The sequence below is a fragment of the Bombina bombina genome, chromosome 3, assembly GCF_027579735.1.
Source record: "Bombina bombina isolate aBomBom1 chromosome 3, aBomBom1.pri, whole genome shotgun sequence".
Taxonomy (NCBI): Eukaryota; Metazoa; Chordata; class Amphibia; order Anura; family Bombinatoridae; genus Bombina; species Bombina bombina.
The window spans coordinates 126,264,866-126,278,629 of NC_069501.1; the positions used below are offsets into that span (position 1 = coordinate 126,264,866).

The following is a 13,764-nucleotide window of genomic DNA, read 5'->3' on the forward strand; positions in this document are numbered from 1 at the left end:
GTCCCTTTAAAGGGTTATATTTAAATATCTAAACTGAGAATCGAAACTTCAAGTATATCTCCCTATACAGGGAGTGCAGCATTATTAGGCAAATGAGTATTTTGACCACATCATCCTCTTTATGCATGTTGTCTTACTCCAAGCTGTATAGGCTCGAAAGCCTACTACCAATTAAGCATATTAGGTGGTATGCATCTCTGTAATGAGAAGGGGTGTGGTCTAATGACATCAACACCCTATATCAGGTGTACATAATTATTAGGCAACTTCCTTTCCTTTGGCAAAATGGGTCAAAAGAAGGACTTGACAGGCTCAGAAAAGTCAAAAATAGTGAGATATCTTGCAGAGGGATGCAGCAAGACGACCACCACTGAACAAGACACACAAGCTGAAACATCAAGACTGGGCCAAGAAATATCTCAAGACTGATTTTTCTAAGGTTTTATGGACTGATGAAATGAGAGTGAGTCTTGATGGGCTAGATGGATGGGCCCGTGGCTGGATTGGTAAAGGGAAGAGAGCTCCAGTCCGACTCAGACGCCAGCAAGGTGGAGGTGGAGTACTGGTTTGGGCTGGTATCATCAAAGATGAGCTTGTGGGGCCTTTTCGGGTTGAGGATGGAGTCAAGCTCAACTCCCAGTCCTACTGCCAGTTTCTGGAAGACACCTTCTTCAAGCAGTGGTACAGGAAGAAGTCTGCATCCTTCAAGAAAAACATGATTTTCATGCAGGACAATGCTCCATCACACGCGTCCAAGTACTCCACAGCGTGGCTGGCAAGAAAGGGTATAAAAGAAGAAAATCTAATGACATGGCCTCCTTGTTCACCTGATCTGAACCCCATTGAGAACCTGTGGTCCATCATCAAATGTGAGATTTACAAGGAGGGAAAACAGTACACCTCTCTGAACAGTGTCTGGGAGGCTGTGGTTGCTGCTGCACGCAATGTTGATGGTGAACAGATCAAAACACTGACAGAATCCATGGATGGCAGGCTTTTGAGTGTCCTTGCAAAGAAAGGTGGCTATATTGGTCACTGATTTGTTTTTGTTTTGTTTTTGAATGTCAGAAATGTATATTTGTGAATGTTGAGATGTTATATTGGTTTCACTGGTAAAAATAAATAATTGAAATGGGTATATATTTGTTTTTTGTTAAGTTGCCTAATAATTATGCACAGTAATAGTCACCTGCACACACAGATATCCCCCTAAAATAGCTATAACTAAAAACTACTTCCAAAACTATTCAGCTTTGATATTAATGAGTTTTTTGGGTTCATTGAGAACATGGTTGTTCTTCAATAATAAAATTAATCCTCAAAAATACAACTTGCCTAATAATTCTGCACTCCCTGTAATATTAAATACTTCACATTGGTCCTATTTTTGGGTCATGTGACTAAAGAAGTCCTTATCGTTCCCTCACTATAGAAGGATAGGATGAGTCTTTCATTGGGCATTTTGTACTCTAATAGTTGTCATGCGGTCGTTATGGTAATAATGAATACTGCTAGCCCCATTTCATTGTTCTTGTGACGGTTCATGAGCTAATAAAAAATGTAGGCATCCACATAAAAATGGATAAAATGATACAAATATCTAACTTACTGATGCACTTCTATATGCTAGGGTTTTTGTTCCATATTTGGGTACTTCTGTAAATTAAGTATGATGTGCGTGGATAACTACCAGAAAAAGACACTGATTTCATGCGTAAATGTAATTGAGTAAGAATGACTAAAAATAGCTCCAGCTCAAGGATGTGAAATTGGTCAGCAGTGAATAAATAAAAGAAAGCTACAAGCAGAACTTGGCAAACATGAGTGACCTATGGTGGAGATGGGAGAAATTTGCTGGTACAAGGGGATTGTCCTATAAAAATAAGGACATTGATAGGGTTTAAGCTCTTGTTCCATTTGGACATAGGTACTACGTCACACAATACTTTACCCAACATACTGTGTTGACGTAGCAACTACGCTCAACACTATGGCGCATGGTGTGGTCCCAGCTGTCAGCTTAGACAGCGGAGACTGCAACGGGGGCAGAAGTCATGCCTTCATATAGTAAGGGAGTGCTGATCATGCTCCCTTATTATATGAAGCCATATCACCGATGGTTACAGAGAGTGACACAGTCTGTGTCACTCTTTGTAACAATGATCATTGGTGCCAAGTGAGAGCAGTGGATCAGCCCAAAGAGGAGGTGGTAGGAAGGTTGGTGTTCACTATGCTACAGAAAAATATATTAGAGCAGAGAGAGGGAGGGTAGGGGCTCTACAGCTATGGAAACGATGGGCTGGAGGGGGAGGGGGACACACAATGTTGGAGGAAGGAGGGCAAAGTGGTCCACAACACTACATAAAAAAATAATTATTAAATATAAAATAAATATAACAAAGATGGTGGGGGTAGTGTGAGAGAGAAGGGTTAGAGAGCTGTTTTTTAGGGGGGGGGGGTCAGGCAGGTGGGTTCCCTACACTACAAATTTTTAAAAAAGAAATATAAAAAAAATCTTTAATATAATCACAATTGGTGGCAAAATGGTAGCATCAAATATACCAAAATGGGCCTAGATCAATACCATGGGTTGTCTAATATATATATATATATATATATAGTTTTGATAGGGAAATAAAAAAGGCTCTATTTCGGTTTAAATGGGGTGATAGCAAAAATGCTAAAAATTCTCTGGTACTTTGGGCAAGTTTTTCTCTGAAATTCACGGTACTGAAAGAGTTCATGGAAATTATTTTATTTGCACCATTAAAACTGAAGTTGTCCTTCCTTACCCAACACAGCTGTGTATATATTACTTCAGGTAGTGCTGCAGGGATACTTTACTAAATTTGCATACGAAGAGAGAAGCGCGAACAACAGCTCAGTGGCTTGTTCTATGGCGATTTACCACCCGGAAGCAGCCTCTTTTAGACCAGTGTGCTTTTCACAGAAGAAAACTTTCCTTAAGTATATCAGTCTGATCCTGCCAAGTAAGGTCAGTACAGCCCCGAAATACCAGGCAATTCTCCTCTGAACAAGGAACATGACAACCCCAGACGATCGTTTCGGCCTCCTATGGGCCTCATCAGTGATGTGCAGCCACATTCCTCTAAGCACACTGGGCAAGGAGTCCATGTCTGGTTTCCCCCATCATCCATAGGGAGACTTCCCCAGGGTCATAATAATTTGCATACGAAGAGAGAAGCGCTCTACCAGGAATGAACAACAGCTCAGTGGCTTGTTCTATGGCGATTTACCACCCGGAAGCAGCCTCTTTTAGACCAGTGTGCTTTTCACAGAAGAAAACTTTCCTGAAGTATATCAGTCTGATCCTGCCAAGTAAGGTCAGTCCAGCCCCGAAATACCAGGAAATTCTCCTCTGAACAAGGAACATGACAACCCCAGACAATCGTTTCGGGCTCCTATGGGCCTCGTCAGTGAGGTGCAGCCACATTCCTCTAAGCACACTGGGCAAGGAGTCCACAACAGGCCGAAACGTACATATGGGGTTTTGCTGTTTCTCTTGTTCAGAGAGGGATTGCCTGGTATTTCGGGGCTGGACTGCACTGTTAAGTCAGGATCAGACTGATATGCTACAGGAAAGTTCTTCTCTGTGAAAGGCACACATTGAGCAAAAAGAGGCTGCTTCTAGGGTGGTAACTAGCCATAGAACAAGCTATTATGCTATTCTTCGTTCCCAGGTTGAGCGCTTCTCTCTTTTTATTTAAGCAAATTATGACACTTAGGGAAGTCTCCCTAAGTGTGATGCGGTAATCCAGACGTGGACCCGTTGCTCAGTGTGCCTAGAGGGATATGGCTGCACCTTACTGACGAGGCCCACAACAGGCCGAAATGTACGTCTGGGGTTTTGCTGTTTCTCTTGTTCAGAGAGGGATTGCATGGTATTTCGGGGCTGGACTGCACTGTTAAGTCAGGATCAGACTGATATGCTACAGGAAAGTTCTTCTCTGTGAAAGGAACACATTGAGCAAAAAGAGGCTGCTTCTAGGCTGGTAACTAGCCATAGAACAAGCTATTATGCTAATGTTCGTTCCCAGGTTGAGTGCTTCTCTCTTTTTATTTATGCAAATTATGACACTTAGGGAAGTCTCCCTAAGTGTGATGCGGTAATCCAGACATGGACCCGTTGCTCAGTGTGCCTAGAGGGATATGGCTGCACCTCACTGACGAGGCCCAAAACAGGCCGAAACGTACGTCTGGGGTTTTGCTGTTTCTCTTGTTCAGAGAGGGATTGCCTGGTATTTCGGGGCTGGACTGCACTGTTAAGTCAGGATCAGACTGATATGCTACAGGAAAGTTCTTCTCTGTGAAAGGCACACATTGAGCAAAAAGAGGCTGCTTCTAGGGTGGTAACTAGCCATAGAACAAGCTATTATGCTATTCTTCGTTCCCAGGTTGAGCGCTTCTCTCTTTTTATTTATACTTTACTAAATGGTAAACCAGACTTTTTGATTCTATTTGATAACAAAGCCTCAAAAATAGAGAAAATCTAATTAAAATATTATCAGTCGTTATGCCATTAACCACATTCATTTATCTTACACAGTCCTTACTTTCTCTCCTCCAGAAGAGCAATTTCCTTTTTAACTTCATGGTATTCCTCAGCAATTTTACAATGTTGTTTAAACACTTGCATCGATTCTTTAGATGTGTTACATGGTGGAAGCGGCTGCAAGAAACAAAAAAGAATAACACAGATTAGTGAATACTTTAAACAGTTCCATAAAAAACATTGGCTATATATTGAGCACCTATACAGTGTGGAGTCCCAAAGTCAAGTATGGGGATTGTATAAATATGTATCCTTACACCAGACGTATTCGATGGAAGTAATGAGTCATTGTTACATTGTGTTGCCCTATAAATTTGGAATCTAGTTCATAAAAGGTTTTTCTAGAATTTTTTTTTTTTTAAAAAAGATCTTCCAAGTATTATTTGTTAAGCTTAACCCTTAAGTGTATCTTTTCTATCTTTGCTTTGAACTGTAGAGAAATTCTGACAAGCCTATGTGTGTATGCTTTAAAGAGAAGAACAAATATACATGGTGTTCTCGTTTTCTATGGGTTTTACTATTCACAGTTTTGATTATCCATGAGTAATAACACACAAAAAGCATGGCAACCTAACACTTTTCACATTACACACATAGGGGCCCATTTATCAAGCTCCGAATGGAGCTTGTGGGCCTGTGTTTCTGGCGAGTCTTCAGACTCGCCAGAAACAGCAGTTATGAAGCAGCGGTCTAAAGACCGCTGCTCCATAACCCTGTCCGCCTGCTCTGATGAGGCGGACAGGAATCGCCGGAAATCAACCTGATCGAGTACGATCGGGTTGATTGACACCTCCCTGCTGGTGGCCGATTGGCCGCGAGTCAGCAGGGGGCGGCGTTGCACCAGCAGCTCATTTCTCTCCGCATTCAGCTAGGTCTTGCGGGTCAGATTAGCACCTAATCTGACCCATCGGGTCAGATTAGCACTTAATTATTATTTTTTTGCTCGTGCGCAAACACTGCTCAAAATAAAATTTTAACACTGGTGGGTTAGTGTACGTATTACAAGTTAAAAGTAAATTGTGTGTGAACAAAGACCCAATGCATGCTAACTTCGGGACTACGGATATTGCGTTAACCTTTTCTCTCCATAGACTCCAATAGAGCACGCTAAAGAAAAAAGCCTAACACTTATCACTCATGCGTTAACCCAACACAGCGTTAGACCTAAAGCATTAAACCCAATGTTACTTATAAACATTTTACATTCCAATGTTCTTCACATAGAAGGATATGTTTCATTCTATTTCTAAATTAAAATGTTTAATAATATTTATATCAATAATAGCTATAAGATAAAGTATATATGAGCGTAACACTTTATTTTTAATGTATTTATGTTTTGTTTGGTGCACTTTTCTTTTTTTAACCCTTACACTTTACGCTAGGGGGCCGATTTATTAAGCAGCGGATGCTGCTTATTCCGCACAAGCTTTTTGGCTCGCCAGAACCAGGAGGTTCTTAAGACCGCTGCTCCTTAACTCGTCCACCACCACTGAGGTGGCGGACTGCAATCCGCTCGTTTGAATACGATCAGGATGATTTACACCACCTGCTAGCGGCCAATTGGCACCAGAAATGCTTGTGCAAGCGATGTCGGACAGACCTGATTCTATACAGCGAGTCATATCATATTCACTCAGGCAAACCCGACACGCAAAATTAGTTTGCTCTCTAGCAAATGTGTTTACGTTCAACTTATAATATGCATGCAGGTTAGCACAGTCACAATATTAGTTATCGTTGCCCACGCTAACAATAGCTTGCCACTTGTAATCTAGCCCATATTGTTTCCTCAGCATTCCCAAATTTTTGTAGGTGTACAAGATTTATAATCCATCTGACACCACTGATATAGCTAATATGAATTGCAAATAATATGATACTCACCTTAGTAGCAGAGATACCCATATGAATCAGAAGAAAATGACTTAGAGGCTATTCATGATACATAACTAGGCATTACAAGTGACTGGTTATTGCTACTGCGAGTTTGTGGTAGCAATTAGTGCTCCAAAAATTAAGCAGAGATCAGATCTCTGGTTAATTTTTCAAAAGTGCCTCAATTGACGCTAAAATAAATAAATTTAAGATTTTCAATTAAAAAAAAAAGCTGCACAAAGAACTTTTTAGGGGTTAAAGTTGGCGGGTGTGGAGTGTTTGAAAAAAACAGCACTGAAAAGTGCCTTTACATTGTGGTCTATAGGCATATATATTTATGTGTTAATATGTGTATATTCACATAAATACATACATACATATATATATATACAGGTAGCCCTCAGTTTACGCCAGGGTTAGGTTCCAGAAGGAATGGTTGTAAATCGAAACCGTTGTAAATTGAAAACCAGTTTATAATGTAAGTCAATGGGAAGTGAGGGAGATAGGTTCCAGGCCCCTCTCAAAATTGTCATAAGTAATACCTAATACATTATTTTTAAAGCTTTGAAATGAAGACTTTAAATGCTAAACAGCATTATAAACCTAATAAAATAATCACACAACACAGAATATATAATTAAACTAAGTGAAATGAACAAAAACATTTGCTAAACAGCATTATAAACCTAATAAAATAATCACACAACACAGACTTCAGTTGCATTTTTCTGCAAACATTTCTTTCTATGCATTCCAATCTGGACTGCTTTATAGACAGAAAGATCTTGTTCCTTTGAAATCGATAGCTCAGGTCTGGTTAAACTGATTAATTTCAGCTTGCTTGGCTTTGCTGCAACACAAGCAGACAGCTCCACCTATTGGCTATTTTAATAAATGCACTGCTTCTCAATGCTTTTCAATAGCAGTCACATGACTGGAAAAAAAGGTTGTTATTCTGAAAGGGTGTAAATTGAACCGTTGTAAAACGAGGGCCACCTGTATATATGTTTATGTTCATGTACATATATATTTTTGATCTGCTGCGCTTAATTCTTTAAGAATGTGTGAACCACTTTTTGAAGCTTTATGTAAAAACAGAACTAAGACTGTGCATGTTACTTTTTCTGACCCTGGGGAAAAAAGAGGAACTATAAGTATGTATTTTATAGACAAACAAGGTGACTGCAACTCACAAGAGCACTCTGGGGTGGGGGCAAAGAGGGAAAACAGCAAACAGAAGATACCCTGCAACCTTACCTATATCTGGAGTTGTACCCCTGGACATGTTTTAGTAATAATGGAGTTATTTGTGTGTTTATCAGTCATAAAACATTTATTAAGTTATCCATTACAGTCTTCAACCACACTTACTTGAAGCCTCTGATCTAGATCTGGGAACGCAAGGGGAAAGACATTCTCTGTAGATGATTCATCTAAAAGTAAGCAAAATTAACTATAAGAAATCATTTAACACAAGCAGATTAATAATTATCATAAAGCTTATATTGCCAATTGGGCTATATTCAAGAAAATGTAAGCGAAAAGAATACAGAGGTGGCGGATGAGCGGAAACATTGGGCGGAGCAAGCAGTATCCACTGCTTTATAAATCTCCCCCTAACTCTTAGCCCCATGTGCAAGTAGAACAGCTATAATACATAGTGTAATGTAAAAGGCCAGCATCCTCTGACTCTTTATCTGATTGTTTCACAGCCTTTAGCATCCGTTTGTTATCTCAACCATCCTTGGCCTCCTGTGCCACCTTTTGCTACAGGAAGGTGTTTGGAGGTGTCCTACCTATCTCTTCTCCATCTGTATTGTCTGGCTTCTATGTTTTTCACGTACTGTAGCAAGGTTGTACAACACACCTTTTATTGGTTCCTGTTGTTCTCTAGTGTGTATTGTGTCTGCCAGCGTATGCATCTCAGTCTATTGTAGATTCTACAATCAAGTACGCAAAGTGTTTCTATTCATCTGTCCCTTAAAGTGTTACATTTCAGTAAAACTTATATTGTGCATGTCTGTCTCTTATCTACACTTACAGTACAAGGTGTCTGTCTGATGTCAAGCTTCAAGTATAGAGTGCCAGTTTACTTGCCTAGCTTCTAATGTCTGCTCACTGTCTAACCCCAAGTACAAAGCATATGACTGTTGCCAAGTTACAGGTATAGAGTGTCAGCTCATTTACCTAGCTTGCAGTGATGTGCAGTCCCTAGAGGCAGGTGAGGCAGAGCTTCACCTCTCATATGGGCAATAATATATATTTTTTTTATTGGCTTTAAAAAAAAAAAAATGTAAAAAAAATTGCAATTTTTCTTTCCCCAGCATTTTTTTTAATCTACATGTTGTGCAATGGAGAGGCACAATCAGGTCTGCCCACCATTACACAACATGCTGCGCCACCTACTGGATGAAAGTGGTTAAGATCATTTCATGGCCCATAAGTGCTTTATTTGAGGCAGTCCTATTTGGGCTGACCCAATCCAGTGAGAGGCATTAGTAAGTGGAACTTAGGGTTGGGGCTGGATGTTAAATGATATAAAACAAAACAAAAACGGAAAAAACAACTTTCATTTATTTTGTTGCTGTCCTGTGAAGCTGCCAGCTTTGCTAAAGTGAAAAAGAGAGTTCTGTACTACCCCTCCAAGTGCATTGGAATGTGCCACTGTCACTTCCTTACAGAGCAGCCAGGAAGAGATGCAGAGAGCAGTGTTTTAGCCACATCTTATGGAAGTAAGTTCTGCAACCTTAGATTTTGCTGAAAGGGATTCTGTTAGTGAAAATGATAATTTAATGAATGTGGTTTAGTGTTTTTTTACTCTTTTACAGCAGTTTAAGGATCGTTTTTGTATTTTGTTTACTCAAAATTTACACCCACCCACTACCTTAGCAGCTTGCCTCTGTACTTCACATTAATTTATAGTCTCACTTTCTAAACTCTCTGTAGATCTGCTGTTTTATTACTTAAAAATGCAGTGGTCCCTCTCAACCCCCCCCCCCCTTATGTGTGTGTGTGTGTGTGTCTCTCTCTATTTCGCTCTATCTCTCTCTATCTATCCATCCATCCCTCTCCTAATGTGTCGTTCTCCCCCATGGTCTATTTCTCTCTCTGTCTCTCTTCCTCCCCCTCTGACTCTCTCATCCCTTATGTGTCTCTCTAACCCACTGTGTGTGATTGCGTCTCTCTCTCATTCTCTAACCTTCTGTGTGTGATTGTGTATCTCTCTTTCTCTAATCCTCTGTGTGTGATTGTGTCTCTCTTTCTTTCTCTCTATCTAACCCTCTGTGTGTGATTGTGTCTCTTTCTCTCTCTCTCTCTCCCTCTGTGTGTGATTGTGTCTCTCTCTCTTTCTCTCTCTAACCCTCTGTGTGTGATTGTGTCTCTCTCTTTCTCTCTCTCTAACCCTCTGTGTGTGATTGTCTCTCTCTCTAACCCTCTGTGTGTGATTGTGTCTCTCTCTCTCTCTGTGTGTGTGTGATTGTGTGTCTTTCTTTCTCTCTAACCCTCTGTGTGTGATTGTGTCTCTCTCTCTCTTTCTCTCTCTCTCTAACCCTCTGTGTGTGATTGTGTCTCTTTCTCTCTCTCTCTCTCTCTCTCTAACCCTCTGTGTGTGATTGTGTCTCTCTCTCTAACCCTCTGTGTGTGATTGTGTGTCTCTCTCTCTTTCTCTCTCTCTCTCTAACCCTCTGTGTGTGATTGTGCCTCTCTCTCTCTAACCCTCTGTGTGTGATTGTGTCTCTCTTTCTCTCTCTCTCTAACCCTCTGTGTGTGATTGTGTCTCTCTCTCTTTCTCTCTCTCTCTAACCCTCTGTGTGTGATTGTGTCTCTCTCTCTTTCTCTCTCTCTAACCCTCTGTGTGTGATTGTGTCTCTCTCTCTCTCTTTCTCTCTCTCTCTAACCCTCTGTGTGTGATTGTGCCTCTCTCTCTCTAACCCTCTGTGTGTGATTGTGTCTCTCTCTCTAACCCTCTGTGTGTTATTGTGTCTCTCTTTCTTTCTCTCTCTCTAACCCTCTGTGTGTGATTGTGCCTCTCTCTCTCTCTAACCCTCTGTGTGTGATTGTGTCTCTCTCTCTTTCTCTCTCTCTAACCCTCTGTGTGTGATTGTGTCTCTCTCTCTTTCTCTCTCTCTAACCCTCTGTGTGTGATTGTGTTTCTCTCTCTCTCTAACCCTCTGTGTGTGATTGTCTCTCTCTCTCTCTCTCTAACCCTCTGTGAGTGATTGTGTCTCTTTCTCTCTCTCTCTAACCCTCTGTGTGTGATTGTGTCTCTCTCTCTTTCTCTCTCTCTAACCATCTGTGTGTGATTGTGTCTCTCTCTCTCTTACTCTCTCTCTCTCTAACCCTCTGTATATGATTGTGTCTCTCTTTCTCTCTCTATAACCCTCTGTGTGTGATTGTGTATCTCTCTCTTTCTCTCTCTATAACCCTCTGTGTGTGATTGTGTCTCTCTCTCTAACCCTCTGTATGCGATTGTGTCTCTCTCTCTTTCTCTCTAACCCTCTGTGTCTCTCTCCCCCGTCTCTCTCTCCCTCTCCCCGAGTGCTTTTCTGTGTTTCTGTCTACCTTTTATTTAATTAATTAATTGGTAGTGCCATCTGATGGTGTGGCTTTATTTAAAGGGGTGGGGTCAAGCGCCGCACCATCTTTAAATTTCACCAGCCGCCACTGGATCAAGACATTTTTATATTTACTGAATAATGAAAGAATCTATAAGCATAATTTGTAGCATTAAAGTCAAAAGTATGTTTTAAACATATTTTAATGGGCATGGATTGCTAGATCTCATAATCAGAGCAAGCATTTTGTTATCTGGCAAGAGTTTATGTTACAATCCTTTAGAATAAAATCAGATGTTTACTAAGTTGACCAGTTTTCCAAGACACCATTTAAAGGGACATGAAACCCATATGTTTTCTTTCATGATTTAGAAAGAACATGCAATTTTAAATAACTTTCCAATTTACATCTCATATCAAATTGTCTTCATTCTTTTGATATCCTTTGTTGCAAATCATATCTAAATATACTCAGTAGCTGCTGATTGGTGGCTGCACATAGATACCTCATGGGATTGGCTCACCCATGTGCATTGCTATTTCTTCAACAAAGGATATCTAAAGAATGAAGGAGTATCCTATCCACTGCCTTACCAGCCTCTGACGTCACTGCACGTCTCTAGTGTCTCTAGTGTATGCTCACCAACCCCATGTACAAAGTGTCTGTCTGCTGCCAAGCTTCAAGTATAGAGTGTCAGCTCACTTGCCTAGTTTCTAGTGTCATCTCACCAACCCCAAGTACAAAGTGTATGCTCACTGAACTAGTTTTTCTGTCACTATTTATTTTCTTACTCCAAGTGAGCATGTTTATTCTCTGTTATGAAGTTCCACCTGTTTTTCATTCTTTGCTGCGTTGTTGAAATCTTATTTTGTTTATATAGATTTTAATTATATAAATTTTGTTCTGTAAAGTTAGGGTGACCATATTGCCGCTTTAAAAAGGGACACATATGAAAAATACATATGTCAGGGCTCTTATACAAAACATTTATTTAAACAGCCCTGAAAACAGCCCTGACATAAGTATTTTTCATATGTGTCCCTTTTTAAAGCGGCAATATGGTCACACTATGTAAAGTTTATTCTTAATAAAGTTACGTAACCTTTTACTGCTTGCATAATGGCTTCCTTCAGTACCAAACATGACTTAATATTAAATAGGCAAGGTATTTACTCAAGTAAAGGAAACTAAAGATTGATGACAATGCATGAATAATCGCCAAATTCAATCCCAAATTGGGGACAGTGAAATATTTAAATGTCTTCCTCTGAAATAACATAAGTGACAATGGTATATAAACTGAGGTCAGGGATATTTTATAATCAGTCCTAACTCATCTCAGGCTTGGGGAATTTTGCCAAATTTAATTTTATAGAAAGAAGTATGATCTTATTAAATATTTGTTTGGAAGCGACTGAAGGTTTAAGGGTGTACTGGGTGATGCTATGCATGCCCAGTCATTGTTTCTTCTCAAATGTGTCAAAGGGGATTTGCAAGCTAAAAGCATAAGAATAAGTAATTCAAATATATGACCCACCACCTTTAAAATATAGATTGGTGTCAGGCAGAAGTGTGGTATGATTCTGGTTGGGGATGGGGGGTTATCAGTTTTTGTTTTATTGCATGGTGCCTTCCCATGATGCTCAGCAAAATATTTAGTTATTAATTTTCATACAGATCCTTTGTTGTCTAGTGGGGGTACATAACCCCTATATACTCCTTTCACCTCTTATAAACAAATGTTGGGAGAGCCAACAGATTTCCCAGTGCTAAGGGCAGCATATAAACTAAGAACATCAAAGTTTTGATATTTATTTGTGCAAAATTATTAAACTTTAGTGAATCCACATCCTTTAAATAGTAGTAAGAAAGGAATTTAAAGGGCCACTAAACCCCAAGTTTTCCTTTCATGATTCAGATAGAGAATACAATTTTAAACAACATTCCAATTTACTTCTATTATCTAATTTGTTGCAATCTTTAGCTATCCTTTGTTAAATAAATAGCAATGCACATTGGTGAGCCAATCACATGAGGCATCTATGTGCAGCCACCAATCAGAAGCTACTGAGCCTATCTAGATATGCTTTTCAGGAAAGAATATCAAGAGAATGAAGCAAATTAGATAATAGAAGTAAATTAGAAAGTTGTTTAAAATGGTATTCTCTATCTGAATCATGAAAGAAAAAAATTGGGTTTAATGTCCCTTTAAATCAATGTTATAAGTCTGAAATAGGAAATTAACAGTCCCCTTGGTAATCAAACCCTACAAAAATGCCTACAGCCCCTTACTGATATAAAAAAGAATCTTTAGGAAATGTAAACTCACTTTTTTTTCTTTTTTGAACCTAAATGAGAGTACTTCTAAAATGTATTATTCATTTAATAACCCAAAATAAAAACAGAGATTACATTATTATTATTATACTTTATTTATTAAGCGCCAACATATTCCGCAGCGCTGTCCATAGATACAATTCATTTAAAAAAAACAATACAAGACTTGTAAGATACAGGACAAAATTTACAAACACATACAGGAGGGATTGAGGGCCCTTTTCCCGTGGGAATTTACAATCTAGAAGGGTAGGAGGTTGAGAAACAGGAGGTGAGGACTGCAAGATTTAGAAAGATGTTAATACAGAGTTAGATGAGGAAAATTACATCAATATAAACAATACAATCACAAGTACTTAAATAAAATATAAAAACAACACTTGCAGGATATAAAAAGTTGCCACTGAGGAAGAGACGTG

At 39.5% G+C, this 13,764-nt stretch overlaps 1 protein-coding gene across 1 annotated transcript in view; it reads right to left on the reverse strand.

Annotated features, from left to right (window-relative positions):
* MAP3K7CL (MAP3K7 C-terminal like) overlaps window positions 1-13,764 on the reverse strand; it is a 61,259-nt gene that overhangs the window by 11,525 nt on the left and 35,970 nt on the right. The window contains exons 3-4 of the mRNA XM_053705983.1: window positions 7,823-7,884; window positions 4,575-4,690 (exon numbers count right to left, since the gene is read on the reverse strand). Coding sequence (XP_053561958.1) covers window positions 4,575-4,690; window positions 7,823-7,884 — 178 coding nt within the window. The remainder of the gene's footprint in view (window positions 1-4,574; window positions 4,691-7,822; window positions 7,885-13,764) is intronic.